We start from the raw sequence: 19,709 nt of genomic DNA, 5'->3' as shown, positions 1-19,709 counted from the left end.
TGAGATCAGGAATGGGTGGACAGTTTGGGTGAGACTCAAACTTGCAAAGTTTTTAGTGAAATAAAAAGGAAAGCCCAATTAATTGTCAAAAAAAAAGTTTGCAACACCCATGGAAATATATGACCTAGATTGCCTTATGCATTGCAGAATATACTGTAACAGCTGACCTGCTCCTTATTTTTTTGTTTTTGTTTGTTTGTTTGTTTGTTTGTTTTTCAAGACAGGTTTCTCTATGTAGTCTTGGCTGTCCTGGAACTCTCTTTGTAGACCAGGCTGGCCTTGAACTCACAGAGATCCACCTGCCTCTGCCTCCCAAATGCTGGCATTAAAGGCATGTGCCACCACCACCTAGCCAGACCTGCTCTTTCTTATTCCCAGCTCCTAGTGACAAGCTGAATGACAGAAAAGGACAGCACAGAAATGAACTGCTTTCATTTCTTCTGAGTAGAGTTGCAGATGCCAGAGACTTCACTGTTCCCTGGGCTACCTTCTCACGCGAGCTTCCTCTTTGGCAGAACGTGTACAAGGATGAGTACAACAGCTTCTTCAAGGGCATTGGGTGGATCCCCATCGGCTCCCTGGAGGTGGAGAAGGCCAAGAAAGCAGGCGACGCCCTAAACGAGAGGAAGTACCGACAACACCCGGACACCATCAAGTTCACGAGTGTGCCTGACTCCATGGGCATGGTTTTGGCTCAGCAGAACACCAAGCAGCTGAGTGATGTAAGAGGTTTCCCTTTAGTCCGTGAGTAAGCCCCATGACCACGTCACATACCATGCCCCTTCATTCAGTAGGTGAGGGCGCATCGACCGTAGCGCATAAACGATTCCGGGGGTTAAAGCCCAGGCTCTGCTTTGGAAATGACAACATTGAATCTGAAGACAGGGGAAAACGGGTGGCCTTCCAACTCTTGTATTTTCCCAGCACAGAATGACCGTGCCAGTCATAAGTAGGTCCTGCACGTCACACATAGGAGATGAGTGTTCCTATTCTCCTCTTCAGTTTGGTCTGAATTGCAAAAGCCATTGGTTGCTCTGAGTTGCAGTAAGTTTCCACAGATACGCAGCAATGGCATAATGTGCCACTCCTCCTGCATAACAACTCGCTCCATGAGGCGCTCTTAAAGTGAGGCCTCAGGGGAAGAGATCAGCAGTCTAGTTGTCATCATTTCTGAGACAATGTCCCTTTTTGTCCAGTCAACAATGTCTCTGTCAGAAAGAGAAGCACGCTTTTTTGTTTGTTTTTGGTTTTCGAGACAGGGTTTCTCTGTGTAGCCTCGGCTGTCGTGGACTCCTTTTGTAGACCAGGCTGGCTTCGAATTCACAGTGATCCACCTGCCTCTGCCTCCCGAGTGCTGGGATCAAAGGCATGTGCCATCACGCCTGGAGAGAAGCACATTTTAAAAAGACATTTATTATTTATACATATTCTGCCTGCATGTGTGCCTGCCCGCCAGAAGAGGGCACCAGATCTCATTGTAGATGGTTGTGAGCCACCATGTGATTGCTGGGAATTGAACTCAGGACCTTTGGAAGAACAGTCAGTGTCCTTAACCTCTGAGCCATGTCTCCAGCGCCCCACCCCCCAGAAGCACATTCTTATAAAACATAAAGATCGTGTTTGTTTTAGCCTCAGCTGTTGGAAAGTAGGGGACACTTTGCCTGCCTTTGACCTGCAGATCGTCTGGGAGTTTCATCCCTCCAGGACAATCCTGTGTTACTGCAGGGCTTAAGGCTACATTGCACTTCAGGGCTCATAAAAGCTGGAGATTCCTTTGTGCTGAGAAAGGTGTCACCTCTCATCCCCTTTGAGTTGACTATGAACTCATTGAACCATCTGCTCCATCTCAGTAAGCGCCATCGGCAAGAGCCTAGATGCTCAATCCAGGAAGGGGAGGGAGTTACTTCTGTTCTAACTTCCACGCCCTCCCCACATCTTGTACCTCTGCCAAGCCTGTGTGCTGCTGCAGGACGCTACCTCTGCCTTCGTGATTGTCCAAGTGTCCCTGGTATGACTGTCGTATTTGCAACATATCCCAATTTTAGCTATGGTTTATAGTTTGTATGCTTACGCAAAAGCATGCCTTCTCTGTGAGATTAGAAGGTCAAAGGGGTGAGATCTGCCCCCCCCCTCCTTCCCTCTCTTTACTTTAAACACAGAATGCACCACCTTACCTTGTTGAATGAAGACACAAACATACCTACCCCAGCTCCCTGCCCATGACGATATATGCATTTGCCTTGTATATGGAAACCACCAATGGTAGCCTTCCCTTGTAAAGGCACAGCTACCTGATGAACCACTATGGTGTCCGCTCATAAGCTTTGCATGTGTCTCTCTTTGCAGTTGAACTACAAAGTAGAGGGAGAGAAGCTAAAACATAAGTACACGATGGACCCTGAATTGCCTCAGTTTATCCAAGCCAAGGTTAATGCCATCAATATGAGCGATGTGAGTATTGGACCTGGTGTCAGCCTACTACTGCTTCTGTGGAAATCCCTTTTCCAATTCTGGGTAACTCTTGTTCTGAGACATCAAGGAGAGCGAATGTAGACCATTTGAATACTTGGATGGGGCATTTATACATCAGGGAACTAGAAAGTCATCATAAAATTTTGCTTACTGTATGTTCTTTCTAACTAAGAGCTGTGACTCGCTAGTATATGGTAAAAGTGTCCCATTTAAAAAAACACACACACACACACACAAAGTATGGACAAGCCTGGGAACCATAGGTGCGTAATCTGCTACAACAGTAAGTTGTACAATTTTCTTTCAACAGTTTATGAAAAGTTCTAGAAGAGTTCAGTTTTCTTCTGTAATTATTGGGACCTTGAAAGCAACTACTTATTAGGTGGTCTGGGCATGTAATTGGTTACTATTTTTAAAGCCCAAACTGTGAATCCAGGATTATAACATGTTCCTGCACTATCAGGAGCATTGACACTGAAGCTGAAGAATGAAAACTATGAGCCCAGCCCAGGCAACATGGCGGGACCTCATCTTAAAGTAAAACAAACAAAAGCTTAATCTTAGTTATTCTTAACATTTTAGGTACTGTTTTGTCTTCTAAAAATGTGCAGGAATTTTGGTAATCATTTCTAATTGGTAATGCTTTTGGTCCATTTAAATTTTTTTCTCATAGTATAGCATTTAACAATGAAAGCTACAGGTATAGTACTGGGTCTGAATTTTTAAATTTTCGATAATAAATCGTTCTAACTTTGAAGTGTTTTATTGTGAAAAGGCTGTCAAAAATATGAGTCTTACAGGAGAGATTAAAAATACAGATATTTATTTTAAAAATATTTTGTTACCCTACATTCAAAGCACCCCATTTCCATTGCTTTGTCATACAAACATAGAAATGTCATTGTTTAGTTGAGATTATACGGTGTGTTGCTTATTGGGTTTTTTTGTTTTGTTGTTGTTGTTGCTGAACTGGCTTTGGTTTTTGTTTTGTTTTGTTTTCTGAAACAGGGTCTTCCTGTATAGGCCAGGCAGGCCTTGAACCCATCATCCTTTACCTCCTCAGTGCTGGGGCCACTGGCCTCTACCTCCAGCCCCTACTATAGTTCACAGAAAGGATGTAACAGGCACACAGGCAATGACCCAGTCCTTAGCCTCAGGCTCTCTTAGTAGAATGGATGTAGATGCTTTGTAAAAAATACCATAGAGTCTGTCCAGTTTCTATCTGTCCTTTTGCAGTGTCAATTGATGACGCAGCCCTTTGTCTCTCACAGGCGCATTACAAAGCTGACTGGAAGAAAACCCTGGCCAAGGGTTATGACCTGAGACCAGACGCCATTCCCATTGTTGCTGCCAAAAGTTCAAGGAACATTGCTAGTGATGTAAGGCAAACTCTGCATGTTTTGTAATCTGCACGCTGTGCATAAAACCACGATCTGTAGAAGGGAACACATGAAAAGATTACACTATAAAACTATTTTCTTATTACCTAATCACCAGTGGTATTTTCCTATAACTTCACTGAAAATATTGTAAAACTGCATTACAAAGAAAATTTTACAGATACACTTTCTTTTTAACTGTGGAAAGTTTGGAAAGTTTACTCGTTTCACTGTAAACTTAAAAGTTTTTGATCTATATTTTTCAAGAAGTAGTCTCCATATACTAAAATATCACAAAATAAAGTCTTCAAACATTTTGAAGAATATACTGTTTTAATTTCACAATGTACTAATATAAGGAAAAAAGTCTAGTGAAACAAGAGAAACTGGGAAGAACTACAGGTTAAATAACCATGTTTTAATTGTTTTTTAAACAAATTATATATTCTTGATGAATTGATATAATTATCACAATAGAGTATGAATTTACTCATTTTAAGTTCAATACTTTAATTTGTAGTAGAGCTTTTTCTGAGATGGAGTCACAATTACATAAATACTTTTAAAGACTAGTGTAAATTATTAATGGAAATGAGATAGAAATATATAAAACTGCTTAATAAGTAAGCTTTTCACACATGTAAAGAATGTGCTAATAAACAATCAAGATATAAATTGCAAATTATTATATTATTTATTCTCAGAACAAATGTTGTAGTCATCCGTTAGAAATATTTTGCAAGTTGTGTATTAAGATGCTAAAAATATCTTAAGTATTTTGTAGGTTCAGACTGAACTTAGCTTTGCGTAAGATTGTTAAACAAATTCAGTTCGTACCAAACTTCTATCTGCCCCTCTCTTCTAAATAGTGCAAATACAAGGAGGCCTACGAGAAAGCCAGAGGCAAGCAGATTGGCTTTCTCAGTCTCCAGGATGATCCTAAACTGGTTCACTACATGAACGTGGCCAAAATACAATCAGACCGTGAGTATAAGAAGGGATACGAGGCCAGCAAGACCCGGTACCACACCCCCCTGGATATGTTCAGTGTGACCGCAGCAAAGAAGTCTCAGGAAGTTGCGACCAACAGCAACTACCGACAGCCCTTCCACAACTACACCCTCCTGCCCGACGCCTTGAACGTGGAGCACTCCAGGAACGCTATGCAGATCCAGAGCGATGTATGTACCGGTCAGCAGCTGGTGTGGTTGGCTTTCCATTCCTGAGGGAGGGAGGGAGGGAGGGAGGGAGGGAGGGAGGGAGGGAGGGAGGGAGGGAGGAAAGAGCCAGAGTCATGAGTCGCCTTCATCTTGCACCTAACCCAGGTCATTGTTCTCCCCAGGGATTTGCAGGGTGGGAGTATTTCATCCATGTAGTTACATGTGGCCCATTCTGACACACACATTGTGTGTCTGCATGTGTTCGACCCACATACCGTATATTCTGTGAAAGAATTAAGCTATGTAATAATCTTTCCAGTGCAGTTTTTTTAAGTTTCATCCTGGTTTGTTGTTGTTGTTGTTGTTTGGTTTTTGTTTTGTTTTCAATTTAGCCTTACCTGAATCTCACTGTGTAGTACAGGCTGACCTTGAACCCCCAATCCTGTCTTAGCCTCCTGAATGATAGGATTATAGACATATATCATCATATGCCTGGCTAAGAAAATTAGTTTTTTAAGTGAACTGTTATGTTAAGATCTCCATAATTTTTTGTTTTGTTTTGTTTTGAGACCGGGTTTCTCTGTGTAGCCCTGCCTGTCTTGGAACTCACTCTGTAAACCAGGCTGGCCTCAAACTCACAAAGATCTGCCTGCCTCTGCCTCCCGAGTGCTGGGATCAAAGGCGTGCACCACACCATGCCTGGCTACATGCTTTTTGTTTGTTTGTTTATTGTTGGTTTTAGAATTTCCAGTGTAAAACCACCATTAATGCAACCATTTTCTGCCAAAAGACTGTGATGGGTAAACACGGGGCATTCTCTCTCTCTTCAGTACCACCTCCTTTTCTGTCTGATACAAAGTCTTGTAGCCAAAGAAACCCAAGGTCTGCTTCTTTCTGAAATGGGATTTTCTTTCTTCATGCTAAAGAATCTGTACAAATCTGACTTCACCAACTGGATGAAAGGGATCGGCTGGGTCCCCATAGACTCCTTGGAGGTGGAGAAGGCGAAGAAAGCTGGGGAGATTCTGAGTGAGAGGAAATATCGACAGCACCCGGAGAAGCTGAAGTTCACGTACTCCATGGACACCATGGAGCAGGCACTTAACAAAAGCAACAAGCTGACGATGGATAAGGTGAGAGCCCGTGGGCTAGCCTCAACCTGAAAACCCCCTTGATGGTGGCCTCATGTCGCCTAGCACTTTGATCTCATGCTCAGGGCACAGGGATCTGTAGTGTTGATATGTGTGTGTGTGTGTGTCCGCGTTTGTATATGAATGTGCGTATATGCATACACATATGCACAGGGTTTTTTTTTGAAGGATGTTAATAGATTTCACAATTTGACTGTCTTTAGATAGCTCTTCTCTATTGACTTTTAATGAGACAGAACTCCCAAAGCTCCTCATCGCTGTAAAATGGGGGCAAGGCGGTGCTTGTGTCAGGAACAGGGCTCCCTTGTTGAATGATGATTTTTTTTTTTCTCATTAACAGACTTAACCTCTTCCACCACGGAGCTGCTTCTCCCCTCTTGCTCCCATTATCACAAGCTCATGTGCCGGCTTTCTCATTACAGAGGCTGTACACCGAGAAGTGGAACAAAGACAAGACCACCATTCACGTCATGCCTGATACTCCAGACATCTTGCTCTCCAGAGTAAACCAGATCACCATGAGTGACGTATGTAAACCTGCAGCAAAGAAGTGGGGGAGGGGGCGGGCGGGTGCTGAAGGGAGTTAATGCCTGTGGCATCTCTGTCATTTCCATGCCAACCATCTTGGACTAGGGAGCCCTGTTGTAACTGAAGTAACAAGACACTCTTGCTTCTCTGGTTTTGGGTTTAGAAACTATACAAGGCAGGCTGGGAAGAAGAGAAGAAGAAAGGCTATGACCTGAAGCCTGACGCCATCTCAATAAAGGCTGCCAAGGCCTCCAGAGACATTGCCAGTGACGTAAGTGCATCCACTGGAATGCCTTGAGGATGAGTGAAGGTGCAGACAAGCCAGGCTTAGGCCTGAGCAGGAGGTGGGATCAGCTCACCAGCTGTACACACTCTCCCGAGGCATTTCCCTTCACACAGGCCAGCTACCCACTAGCCAATTTTGCTCATTGTTCACTGTGAAAATGATGAGGTCATACTAAAATGAGTCATGCCAAGAGTACTTGAATTATGAGAGACAATTCTAAGTAAACATGTGTGATCTACATGCTTTACCTATGAGATCCATAGCCAGCTCTCAACCTAAGGACACACTAAGGAACTGCGCTTATGGTCTTTTCTGTGCTTACACAGTGGGAGTGAGGAGGGAAGACACCGCTTCTGAAATTACTCTCCGTGTGAAGCGTAGAACTGTTGCTTCCCAGCTTGGCCGCCCCCTCTCTGCCTCATTATAGGAAGCTCTGCAGTTTTTTACCTACACAAAGCTAAGCATGCCCAGTGAATCACATCTTAGTCTCTTGCCTGCACCGTGTATTTCATTGTCATGTTTCTTCTCTGTCCACAGTACAAGTACAAGCAGGCCTATGAGCAAGCCAAAGGGAAGCACATTGGCTTCCGCAGCCTGGAAGACGACCCCAAGCTGGTGCACTTCATGCAGGTGGCCAAGATGCAGTCAGACCGGGAGTACAAGAAAGGCTACGAGAAATCCAAGACATCATTCCATACCCCAGTGGACATGTTCAGTGTGGTGGCGGCCAAGAAGTCTCAGGAAGTGGCCACCAACGCCAACTACAGGAACATAATCCACACCTACAACATGCTTCCGGATGCCATGAGCTTTGAGTTGGCCAAGAATATGATGCAGATTCAAAGTGATGTATGTGACAGTGATGTGCACTTGTGGACCTATTTCATAAGTAGCTCATAAGTGACCATACGTAAAGACATTTTAAAAATCCATACGCAATTTTCTGAAAGGGCAATGTATTTATTCCCTTGGGTTGAATTCATTCTTTTCATGAAATGAGATCTACTCTAGAAACTAAAATCTAATCAGAAACTATATCAGTGCTATAGTCGCCGTTGACTTCTGAATTCAGCAACAGCAAATTTTTTTGGTTTTGAGAGAATCTACTGTAGCAAAGAGGATCAAATGTGTGAAAGGTTCTTGGTAGAAGGATGAAAGAGAAAGGCCAGCATGGTGGTATACAGCTGTAATCTCAGTACTCGGACAGCCCTGGCCTTTCTCGCTCAACCAACTTCCCTCCACTCCTGTCACTGCAGTTGCCTCTGCTGCCAAGGTAATGTTGATGAGTTGAGGGATGAGTTGATGAGTTGAGGGAAGACAGTGAGATCCCAGAGCCATTATCAGGTAATGTGCATTACAAAACCAAGACCCATCAGGCCAGGCCTAGGTTTCCCACTGGAATAGGAACCTGGATGATGAGTTGTCATGGAGACAATGTCTAAGTGGAAGCGGCATCAGGGAGAAATGGGGAGAAATGTCTCAGCAGAAAGGGAGACCCCACACAACTGTGCTGAGTGCTGTTAGGTTCCTGGTAGGCACTAGGAAATTGTAACAACCGTAGATGATCAAAGACTTGCTGCTGGAGAGAAAACTCTGATTTTAGGACTTTCCTATCAATGGAGGGAGCTGGACTAATACTGTGCAATGAGTCTGGAGATCATAACCACATGGCAGATGAGTCCATTAAGTGGTTCTTTTTGGTTTTTGGTTTTTGGTTTTTGGTTTTGTTTTGTTGGTTTATGGAGACAGGTTTTTTTTTTCTGTGTAGCCCTGGCTGTCCTAGACCCACTTTATAGACCAGGCTGGCCTCAAGCTCACAGAGATCCGCCTGCCTCTGCCTCCTGAGTGCTCAGACTTCAGGTGTGCGCCACCATTTAGTGGCTCTTAACACGTTTTCTTTATGAAGCCATCAAGGAAAACAAGTCACCAAGATATTTATTTTTAATTTCTCATGAGAAGAAATGGGAAAAAGACAAAATGTTGGGGTGAAATGGCTGGTGTTGAATATACTGCAAGTTGGAAACAAGTGGAAATGACGACATGTCCAACACACATTCCTGACTTGCAGGAAGCTCTAGTCCTTCTCACAACTGATGGGGTTTTTTTTTCCCTCTCTGGTAGAATCAGTACAAGGCAGACTATGCTGACTTCATGAAGGGCATTGGGTGGCTCCCCCTCGGCTCTCTGGAAGCTGAGAAAAACAAGAAAGCCATGGAGATTGTTAGTGAGAAGAAGTACCGACAACACCCAGACACGCTGAAGTACTCCACGCTGATGGACTCAATGAACATGGTTCTGGCCCAGAATAATGCAAAAATTATGAATAAAGTAAGTCTTGCAAGTGTGTGGTGTGCCCCGTGTGCATCAAAGTGCATCCATTACATTTGATCTGCACGTTGTGCTAACAGTTGGGAGAGACCTTTCTTCAGGTTTGATTTACTTGGAAATAAAGGTCCTGTAGACTATATGAAAAAGAAATTATCCTTAATTAGTAGTCCTCAAATGCTTAATGAATAGCCCACCTCACTGACATAACAAATGAGTGGTACTCTTTCTTTTTGGTTTGGTTTTGAGATAGGGTCTCAGGATGGCCTCAAATTTTCCATGGAAGCAAGAATGATGCTGGATTTCTGACCCTCCTGCCTTTCTGATCCTAAATGCTAGAAGTGTGGCCCCATGCTTGGTTTATGCAGTTCAGGATCAAACCCAGTGCATGCTAGGCAAGCACTCTACTGACTGAGCTACAGCGACAGCCTGGAGTCTATGCAGTTGGAGGGTGCATCCTGCCTGTGTCAGGTGGGGATGCTGAGCCACAGAGTCCCTGTCAAAAGTGGGAGCTGTAGCCATATTCCCTGACATAATCACAGAGAAATCCTTCTCATAGCTGTAACTTTAGAACCAGGTTCTTCCCTGGGTAGTCCTGATAGCAATTGCCCTACTTCATTACTTCCTTGTAGTTTTAATTATTTAGAAAGCCTTACTGGTTTGTTTTCTATGCAACTTAAATATCTATAAGAATGATGTCAAGACCAACAACCATACCAACCATGTTGATATGGATATCTGTTTTTAAAGTTTAGATAAAATATTGCACTGACCCTGGCTATATCATTGGATCACAACTTGAAATGCCTTTGATTAAGTAAAAATGTCATGTGAACCTTAACACTCAACAACTATAGAAAATGACAGTTCTAACTGAGCGGGACACATTGACTTGGTGTCTCCCCTGGAGGCTGATTTGTGCACCTGACCCACTCCTTTGAAAAGGGACCTGCCCAAAAGACAAAGCACAAGTCTCACTGTCCCTTTTTATTATTTAGAACCTAAACTGTCACAAAGATGTACTTATCTTTTAAAATATTAAGCGAGATATTTTCGATCTGGCAACACATAGGAATCTAAGGTAAGAGGCTCTGGAGACTAAAACCAGCCTGGGATACACAGCATGAACCAGTTCTAAAAACCAAATCCAAAGAAACAAAAGTTAGGATTTTTTTTTTCCTTCCAAAATTAGTGATGAAAATGTCAGGCTAATGATAGATACTCTGAGGATCATAAGATAATAAATGCTGGTGTTGAGACAACTTACTGATTATCAGGTTCAATTTTCCTCTTGCAGAGTTGAGGAATTGAGCCCCAGGGAGGCAAGGTAACTTTCCAGCAGGACACACAGAGAATCAGTGGCTGGCCTGGATGAGAAAGATTCCAATGACTAGCCACTGCCTTTCCACTAGAACGCCACCACACCTGTAAATCAAAAGCTGCCTGCGTGGAGTGTGTTATAGTCAAGTTCAATGTGAATAACTTAGCCCTCTCTAGCACTGTCATGTATTCAGGCCCTCAGTGGCCTTGTTCAGCTTGGGGCTACCATATTGGTTTATGCAAAACACTTTCATCATCACGGAAAATTCTACTGGATAGCCCTGCCCTAAATGTAGCCAGTTCTCCACATGGGGAGGAGAGACTGCCTCTAACAAGAACTCTGGAGCCCTCAATCTGATCACTGCCCCTGAGAGAGAGGCCCAATGGGTACACAGAGGAAGGAGACGCAGGCTCTCCAGATGAGACATAATAGGCTATGAACAGACGGTGGAGGAGGAGGAGGACCCCACCTGTCAGAAGTCTAGGGGAGGGGAATAGAACGGAAAAAGGAGGATGGGTGGCGACAGGAAGATAAGAGCAAGAGAATTACAATCTGGATGTAATGTGAATAAAATATAATAATAAAAAAATTTTTAACTACTAGGCTAAAACAGAGACCAGCCACAGACAACACACCAGAGCAGTGCCATTCACCATGTCTGTGGGGGGAGTTTATATAAATGTGAAGTTTTAATCAATATTTGTGAAAACAGAAAATGGGGATGTTACTTGTCCTACTGAAATCTTTGTGGGTGCCCCACACACACATGTGTCCCTTGCAGGTTAGGGTTTCTAAAGAGAAGCTAAGATGGAATTTGAGGCTTGTAATATTTTTTTTTAAGGGCTAGTGCCTGTAGGAGAGAGGGCCGTTCAGAGGGAAAAACTGAACTGTAAGGCAGGTTCAACAGGGCCTTGGCCAATGCAGCTGACCGTGAGAGTCCATCTGCCAGAAGCTGCTCCTTCCTAGACTAGAAACGTGTTTCCAGCATTGTTTCTGCAGTAGAAACGGACTGGAAGCTACAAATGAGTGTCTATCCATGGAGAACTGCTCAAGCCGGGTGTACCACGCATCTGCAGCTTCCTACACAGAGTAAATTATTTTCAGAAGGTTCCAAGAGGTCTAACCCATATTTTGTAGTAAAAGCAAACTGTGTTGTGTGATTTTTTTTTAATAGTATGCTTAGAAAATTCCAGGAGGAGCCAGGTATGGTGGCGCATACCTTTAATCCCAGCACTCAGGGAGGCAGAGGCAGGCAGATCTCTATCAGTTTGAGGCCAGGCTGGTCTATAAATTGAGTCCAGGATAGCCAAGGCTACAGAGAGAAACCCTGTCTTGAGAAACAAAAGTCTAGGCAGAAGAATGCACCTCTAGGCTTAAGACGAAGGGATGGGGGCATTTTGACCTTTGGTCTTGCACTTCCTCCACCATGTTTTTCATTTTGAAAGATACGTAAAATAGTGGCACCTGTGTACACATGATGATGCGCTTGTGTAAAGTGATATCTCTTTATAATTTTTAAACACTATCTTATACTCCCCCCCTCTCCAGAATCTCTACAAACAAGCATGGGAAGCCGACAAGACCAAAATCCACATCATGCCTGACATCCCCGAGATTGTTTTGGCAAAAGCAAATGCAATTAATATGAGTGACGTAAGTATAAGCCCTCCGTTTCCATCGTTTCTTTTAGCCTGTTCTCACCCATAATAGAAAACCAACTCGCCTACGTCGCTTAGCTTATGAGAATGAACATTTAAAAGCTGATGGACTGATGTCTTTCACTGAGGACAAATGAGCATCCTTCCCTCCGATCTTTGCTAATTTGGAGCTGGGCCGTCAGGGGAGGCTGGGACAGCAGTTAAACCTTCGAAAAACTATTGGATTTTATTCTGGGGCAGGTGTTCCTTGAGCTAAGAGACCAGGCAGGAAGAGAAAGGCCTGGGGCCATGCTTCAGAGATGGTCCTAATGAGGGTTAAAACAGTAGAAAGAAAAAAATGGATATTTTAAACAAACTGGGACAAGTCCTACAATAAGGAATGTGGAACTCTCGTTAGAAAATGCATTTAATACTTAACTTCACTTCCTTCTCTCCCTGGCTGTGGTTGCTGGGAGTCCTCCAAGCTTTGCTGCTGTTGTTGTTGTTTGTTTCTTTCTTTCTTTCTTTCTTTCTTTCTTTCTTTCTTTGAATTCCACAGAGATCTGGAATTGCTGGGGCATTTTATTTGGCTGTGGAATTCACACAACCATTTTTATAAGTAAAAGGACCACACTGTAAAGCTAAGATGCACTTTTGGCATGTGAAGATGGCTGCTTTGTAGTCATCTTTTGCCTCTTATTTGATAAAAATAAACCAGTAACAGTCTGCTGGATTCACGGCCTAATAGAGACCAGGACATTTCCTTTTTGTAGTGATATACGAAAAACACATCTGAGCTTAGATAGTTATTTTCGCCTTTCTCCCCAACACAGTGGTGTTCCTTAGAACATCCAACCACTAAACCACCTATAACAGATCTGCCCGACAGTCTCCGTGTGCAATGAGTCAGCCTTCTAGAATAAAGCCATGTTTTTCCTGTTGCCCCATCTTCTCTTTACAGAAACTCTATAAACTGTCGCTGGAAGAATCTAAAAAGAAAGGCTATGACCTCAGAACAGATGCGATTCCTATCAAAGCTGCCAAAGCATCAAGAGATATTGCGAGTGACGTAAGTGGGAAAGGGTGGCCGGCAGGCGAGCAGAGCAGTGCAGCCGCGAACACAGAGAGAATAAAAAGCAAGCCCGATCCTGTGCCTGAGAACAGTAAACTTCCTGTGTCCCACGAACGCTTCTTGACAATGCTTGTGTGTCTTCTCTGGCGTTTCTAGAAAACACAGACACAACAGAACGCCCGCCGTTTAGTGCCTTCACAGACCTCAGCCTCCCACCTCAGGAGGTCTAGATGAACTCTCTGCTTCTTGGCACCTGAATTCCCAGCAGCATGCTTCATGCAGTGCAGCAAGGGTTTTGATCACTGGTGCTGCCGATGGCTGCTCTTAAACAATGAGAAAACTTTCCTTCTAGTTGTTAAACCATCAGCTGTGGTGGGTGGGCTCACACCACAGAATGGATGAACCCTGTGAGCTAGGGCTCCATGCCCCCCAAGAAAGCTGGTGTACCAGGTCAACACTCATATGAAACTTGATCTGGGCCCCAGAAATCTGCTCTCAGAAGGGTTTCATGGTGTGGATCAATGAGGAGCACAGGGCAAAGCTCTCCTTGCTAGCCACGTTGTTCCCAGCTGTACTGTCCTCTTTCTCCCTTGTCCTGCATCTTCCCTTCCCGTAGAGCTCCTCACCATCCCTCCATTGCTGAGAACTCCAGGTTCTTCCTGTAGAATACTGGAGTCTCTTCCCTTTCCTCCCCCAGCCTCCTGCCCCATAACAGCCACATAACCCTATAAACGGAAGCAATGACATTGCTCACTATCTCCCCCTATGGAAGCTAGGTGGGAATAGCAACATTTCTCCTTAGTTTTGTCAGTTTGGAGAGAAAAAAAAAAAAATCCTCCAGGATACAAAGCTGCTCAAAAATTAGTTCCGTCCTTGCACTAATATTTCAGCAGTAAGGGACTGGCTGGTTTATTCCACTGGGCAGCAGTGGACTGCTTGTTTTTTCTCTCGTTTGCTGTCATCTTCCTGTAACAGCAGAGTGTGAGCACAAATCACTGTGGCACAGGATGATGTGCACTCCATCCTCATTCACCTGAGGCATTCACTCAGCGTGTAGTCGCATATAAAATGAGGACTGGGATAAGAACTCTCCTGCCGGGTTCCACACGCCCATGTCAGAAATGTGCTCTGTCCGCAGGGGAGCTGTATCCAAGTACTGACTATATGAAATACACAATCTTGACACTAGAATGATCTTTTTAGTTAAGGAAATTGTTCTTCATATTAATTCATATTTCCTTCGCAGTATAAATACAAGCATAATTATGAAAAGGAGAAAGGAAAGATGGTTGGTTTTCGCAGTCTTGAGGATGATCCCAAATTAGTCCACTCCATGCACGTGGCTAAGATGCAGTCGGATCGAGAATACAAGAAAAACTATGAGAAGACGAAGACCAGCTACCATACTCCTGCTGACATGCTGAGCGTCACGGCCGCCAAGGACGCGCAAGCCAACATCACCAACACTAACTACAAGCGCCTCATTCATAAGTACATTCTCCTCCCCGATGCGATGAACATCGAGCTGACCCGGAATATGAATCACATCCAGAGTGACGTAAGAGAGTCTTTCAGATGACAGGGTGGGTGGGCCCGTCCCGGGGTGGGCAGGCCCATCCTGGGGGCATCGCAGTCTTAGGTACCACAGCCTGTGTTTTAGTTGAAGAGGTGACGTCAAGTCTGTCTCTTTCTTTATAGAACGAGTATAAGCAAGACTACAAGGAGTGGTACAGAGGGCTCGGCTGGAGCCCAGCTGGCTCCCTGGAGGTGGAGAAGGCCAAGAAAGCAACTGAATATGCCAGCGATCAGAAGTACCGCCAGCATCCTAGCAACTTCCAGTTTAAAAAGTTGACCGACTCCATGGACATGGTGCTGGCAAAGCAGAACGCTCACACCATGAATAAGGTAGAGAGAACGGTGCTCTTCCTTCCTCCCAATCAAGGAAAGGCCAAAAATCTGTGGCCCTTACTCAGGGAGTTAAACTCAGGTCCCACATGCCTAGGAAAATGGCAAATGCTTACAGAGCACTGATCTGTGATATTTCAGTGTCCCTCTCTTACAGTGTCTTCCTTATCATCTAGTTGAGTTAGAAATTGCTTAGATTGCCGGGCGTGGTGGCACACGCCTTTAATCTCAGCACTCGGGAGGCAGAGGCAGGTGGATGGCTGTGAGTTTGAGGCCAGCCTGGTCTGCAAAGTGAGTCTGGTACAGCCAAGGCTACACAAAGAAACCCTGTCTCAAAAATCCAAAAAAAAAAAAAATTGCTTAGATTTTTAAATGCATATAACCTAAGTACTTTCATTCTATTCTAAAGATGGAAAAGATGCAAAATATTATTTTCCAAACCTGACATTAAAGCCAGGTGTGACAACACACATCTGTACACTAGCAGTTAGAAGGATGAGCAGGATGATGGGAAGTTGAAAGGTAGTAGATAGATTATATGTATATGTATATGTATATATATATGTGTATGTATATATAATGAGAGTCTTTTTTAAAAGGATAGTTTAAACTAAATGCATTCAAATATTCTGTTTATTTTCTTTCCTATTTATTCTTATCCATTATTCAGACTTAATCTATCTCTTCTTGTGCTTCCTAGCATTTATACACCATTGACTGGAATAAAGATAAAACCAAGATTCATGTGATGCCTGATACACCAGACATTCTGCAAGCCAAGCAGAACCAGTCACTTTACAGTCAGGTAAAGAAGGCATGCACATCAATGACGTGTTTTGTCTCAAAACTTACTAAGTTCTAAACTGATGTAATAGGCCAGGCAGTGATGGTGCACACCTTTGATCCCAGCACTCAGGAGGCATAGACAGGCAGATTTCTGAGTTCGAGGCCAGCCTGGTCTACAGAGTGAGTCCAGGACAGTCAGGGATACACAGAGAAACCCTGTCTCAAGAAACAAACAAAACAAAACAAAAAAAAAACCCAACAACAACAAAAACAAAAAGGCCCTGATGTAATAGAAAATAACCGCCGTAAATGCTAGAGCATCGGGAGTGAACCAAGCTCTTCCTCCTAGAAAGCTTTCAAGATATTGTTAGGAGCAAAGGCCTCAGCTGTCTGCCCCAGGGAGGCAGGAGCTGCATCTGTTCTCTCTCTCTCTCTCTGCTCATTGTGCTTGAGGCAAAGCAGAGTTGCCATAAATAATTATTGAAACATAAAATTACATCAAACAGATGTGATGTAAGCTTTGGCATCTGTGCATTGCTTGATACTAGACTAACCACCTACTCTGAAGTCTGGTTCCTTCACTACTAAAATCAGGACCATAAAAGTACCTATGACATTGGATTGCCATGAGGAACCAATGAAAATCTGTTTATTGTATACAATAAACCCTGTATATAGAACGTACTAGATGACCATTATGCTTTGGTGACTTTTTACATACCCCCCCAACAAATTGGACTAGAACAGCTAGCTCATATATTGCAACTTACAAAGGTCTTTGTTACTGTTGCCATGTACACAAATGATTGAAATTGTGTGATATTATTTTCTTTATTTTTTTTTATTATCTTAATGTTGATATTTAAAACAGTGCTCCACGCCTGTTTGTTAACAACAGGACAAAAGGCACCTTATAAACCTGATAGGACCAGATTGTTGTTAAATAGTAGATGATGCCCTCAAATGCACCATCACCCCAAAATGGAACCAAAACCAGTGCTAGATCGCATGACACTGTGCTGGTGCTGAGTCTGTGCTTAGCAAGCCACCTGGTTGCTGTTATGTGTTCAGAGGCAAGAGAGATGATCATAGGGCTCTGCATCCACTCTCTGTGCAGTCTTTGGCTTGTCTGCGGTTTTAATATAGAAAGAAGAGTGCTAAAGAGTCTCTTTGCTTTTCAGAAATCCTATAGACTGGGTTGGGAGGAGGCTCTGAAGAAAGGCTACGATCTCCCTGTAGACGCGATTTCTGTCCAGCTGGCAAAGACATCAAGGGACATCGCTAGTGACGTAAGTGCTGCTGTGGGCAGAAGAATGTGTTTTCAGCTGGGCTGGTGATGTAATGTTGATTACTTTTGAAATGTACTTCTGTTTTGTTTTGTTTTTTATTTGATTTTTCGAGACAGGGTTTCTCTGGGTAGCCTTGCCTATCCTGGACTAGCCTTGGAGACCAGGCTGGCCTTGAATTCACAGCAATCCGCCTACCTCTGCCTCCCCAGTGCTGGGATTAAAGACGTGCGCCACCACGCCCGGCTTATACTTTTGTTTCTTTATCTCTTTCTACCCTGTTTACTAAGAATTGTCTCCCCCAGCTCCAAACATCAAAGGGGCTTTTCCAGTCACCCAGTAGCCAGAGTCCCTCTAAGACCCATTACAATAAGGTGCTGTTCCAGATATTACAATGAAAGTAGACATTGCGGGAGTTTTATGCCTTGCCTAAAATTAATATTCCTGTTTTTTTATTTGTCTATTTTAGACAACTTCAGGCCAGATGATAAATCAACTTTAGCAAGCTGAGGTTAATAGTTTTTAGCCATCAGTCATTTTAATTTAGCCCTTCCTTGCACTCGCATAATTATAATAATAAGTTAGCTGTAGGCACTGAAAATTCAGAAAGGCTCTCTTCACATTCTAAAGATCTGGTTAGTAACAAAATGCCATGTGTGCTCCAAAGGGCAGATTCCCTCATATGGCTGGAAAAGTTGGAACTTTTGGTGATACCTTACATATGGTCCCTATATTTACTACATTTTTTATAAATTATATTTCACTTGCATATAAATAAATATTTAATTTGATAATCTCAAAAACTAACTAGAAGAAACTGAGATTATCTTGGGAGGGTGGCATGGCTCTGTGGGTAAAGGAGTTTGCAGACAAGCCTGAAGACCCGAGTTCAATCCCTGAAGCTCACATGATGGAAGGAGAGAACTGACTTCCATAAGTTGTCTTCTGGCCTCTGCATGTGAACAGTGGTTTTCATGTACCCACACATGTACACATGCACACAAGTAAATGAATAAATATAATAAAATTAACTTATGGAGGCTGGTTTACTGTGACAGTGACGGCTGCCAAACCTGACCACCTGAGTTTGATCCTAGAGATCCATTGGATAGAAGTAAGAAAATGATTCCCACAGGTTATCCTCTGACCTCTATGTATGCCCTGTGACAGAAGCATATTAAGTTTCTCTCCTTCTTTGTTTCTCTCTGTCTCTCTGTCTCTCATGTGTATGTTTTATTTTTTTTAATTATAGTTATAAAAAATTTTGAAGACTCCTTAATTTAGAGAATGAATTACCAAACTTCCATAGGGACACACATCCTCTTAAAAACCTCAACATAAACAGTGATTTGCAAGCTGGGTATTGGCTCTTGCCTTTGATCCCAGCACTCAGGAGACAGAGGCAGGCAGATGTCTGTTGAGTTTGAGGCCAGCGGTCTATATGAATCTTAGGGCAGCCCAGAGCTACATAGTGACACCCTATCTAAAAAAAAAAAAAAAAAAAAGCAAAAGGAAAAACCAACCACAGGATTTGCTTCTACATGTAGGCCAAAGTAGAAGGGGAAAAAGAGATACGGAAAAACAGAATCTGACAAGAAATTCAAACAACACAGGGGGAAACACTATGTAATTTAATTGTGGCCCTCCAAAAATACCAGGAAATAATTCGAACTCTCTGGCTTTCGGATCAAGACTCATTAAGTTGAACTGAAAAAATGATGAGCCTACATGATAAAGCAGACAGATTTTCATTTAGTGTCATGTGCTAATGATAGTGTAGCAACTGAAGGGGCATCCACAATTTCCGAGCAACCCCGTGGCCACCAGTTCCTCATTGCTTTCCTTACAAACCCACTTGAAACTTCACAGTTAAATCAGCTACTTGTGACCTTTCCCACGACGGAAGAAATTGTGTTCCCTCTCGGCTTCAAATGGTTCTAGTATCTGTAGCATTTCATAAAATTAGAGGTACGTTTGAAGTGGGTAATGTAGTAAGTTACGCTAATGGAAACTGGAATTGGGAGATAGAAAGGTGGTTTAGTTCAAATCTCTGGCCGGACATCCTGCCTTTCCTCATGCGTGGCATGGAGGGAGGATGCTAATTGCAAACTCGGGTATCACAAGCAGAGGACTTCCGTGATCTGCAGAGTGGCTGTGTTCTTGGTTGGCTTGGGCCCAGCTCTTATCAGACCGCTTTCTGTTTCTATGTGGTATTTCATAATCCTCTCTAAGACTGTGTTCTTTAGTATCATTGTTCTTCTATGTGACATTCCTTCAAGCATCCCAGTATCGTTATTCTCCTTTGGTTTTAGTTTTAGAGCTACATTTAACCTTCCATTAGCAGTTCATTCTATTTGTGATTTGTTTTGTTTTATCATCTTCAAATAGTGTGTCAAATTTT

At 43.2% G+C, this 19,709-nt stretch overlaps 1 protein-coding gene across 23 annotated transcripts in view; it reads left to right on the top strand.

Moving 5' to 3' along the window:
* The window catches only part of NEB (nebulin), a 200,884-nt gene that overhangs the window by 53,408 nt on the left and 127,767 nt on the right, over positions 1-19,709 (top strand). For all 23 annotated transcript variants that reach the window (XM_084798870.1, XM_084798874.1, XM_084798871.1 and 20 more), the window contains 15 exons: positions 516-722; positions 2,347-2,451; positions 3,744-3,851; positions 4,721-5,032; positions 5,938-6,144; positions 6,585-6,689; positions 6,854-6,961; positions 7,514-7,825; positions 9,098-9,304; positions 12,171-12,275; positions 13,221-13,328; positions 14,578-14,889; positions 15,030-15,236; positions 15,937-16,041; positions 17,204-17,311. In XM_084798870.1, coding sequence (XP_084654996.1) covers positions 516-722; positions 2,347-2,451; positions 3,744-3,851; positions 4,721-5,032; positions 5,938-6,144; positions 6,585-6,689; positions 6,854-6,961; positions 7,514-7,825; positions 9,098-9,304; positions 12,171-12,275; positions 13,221-13,328; positions 14,578-14,889; positions 15,030-15,236; positions 15,937-16,041; positions 17,204-17,311 — 2,616 coding nt within the window. The remainder of the gene's footprint in view (positions 1-515; positions 723-2,346; positions 2,452-3,743; positions 3,852-4,720; positions 5,033-5,937; positions 6,145-6,584; positions 6,690-6,853; positions 6,962-7,513; positions 7,826-9,097; positions 9,305-12,170; positions 12,276-13,220; positions 13,329-14,577; positions 14,890-15,029; positions 15,237-15,936; positions 16,042-17,203; positions 17,312-19,709) is intronic.

This window comes from Acomys minous (genome assembly GCF_964271855.1).
Source record: "Acomys minous genome assembly, chromosome: 10".
Classification (NCBI taxonomy): Eukaryota; Metazoa; Chordata; class Mammalia; order Rodentia; family Muridae; genus Acomys; species Acomys minous.
Note: the sequence above shows the minus strand (reverse complement) of the source record. Positions and strands in the feature narration are given on the sequence as shown.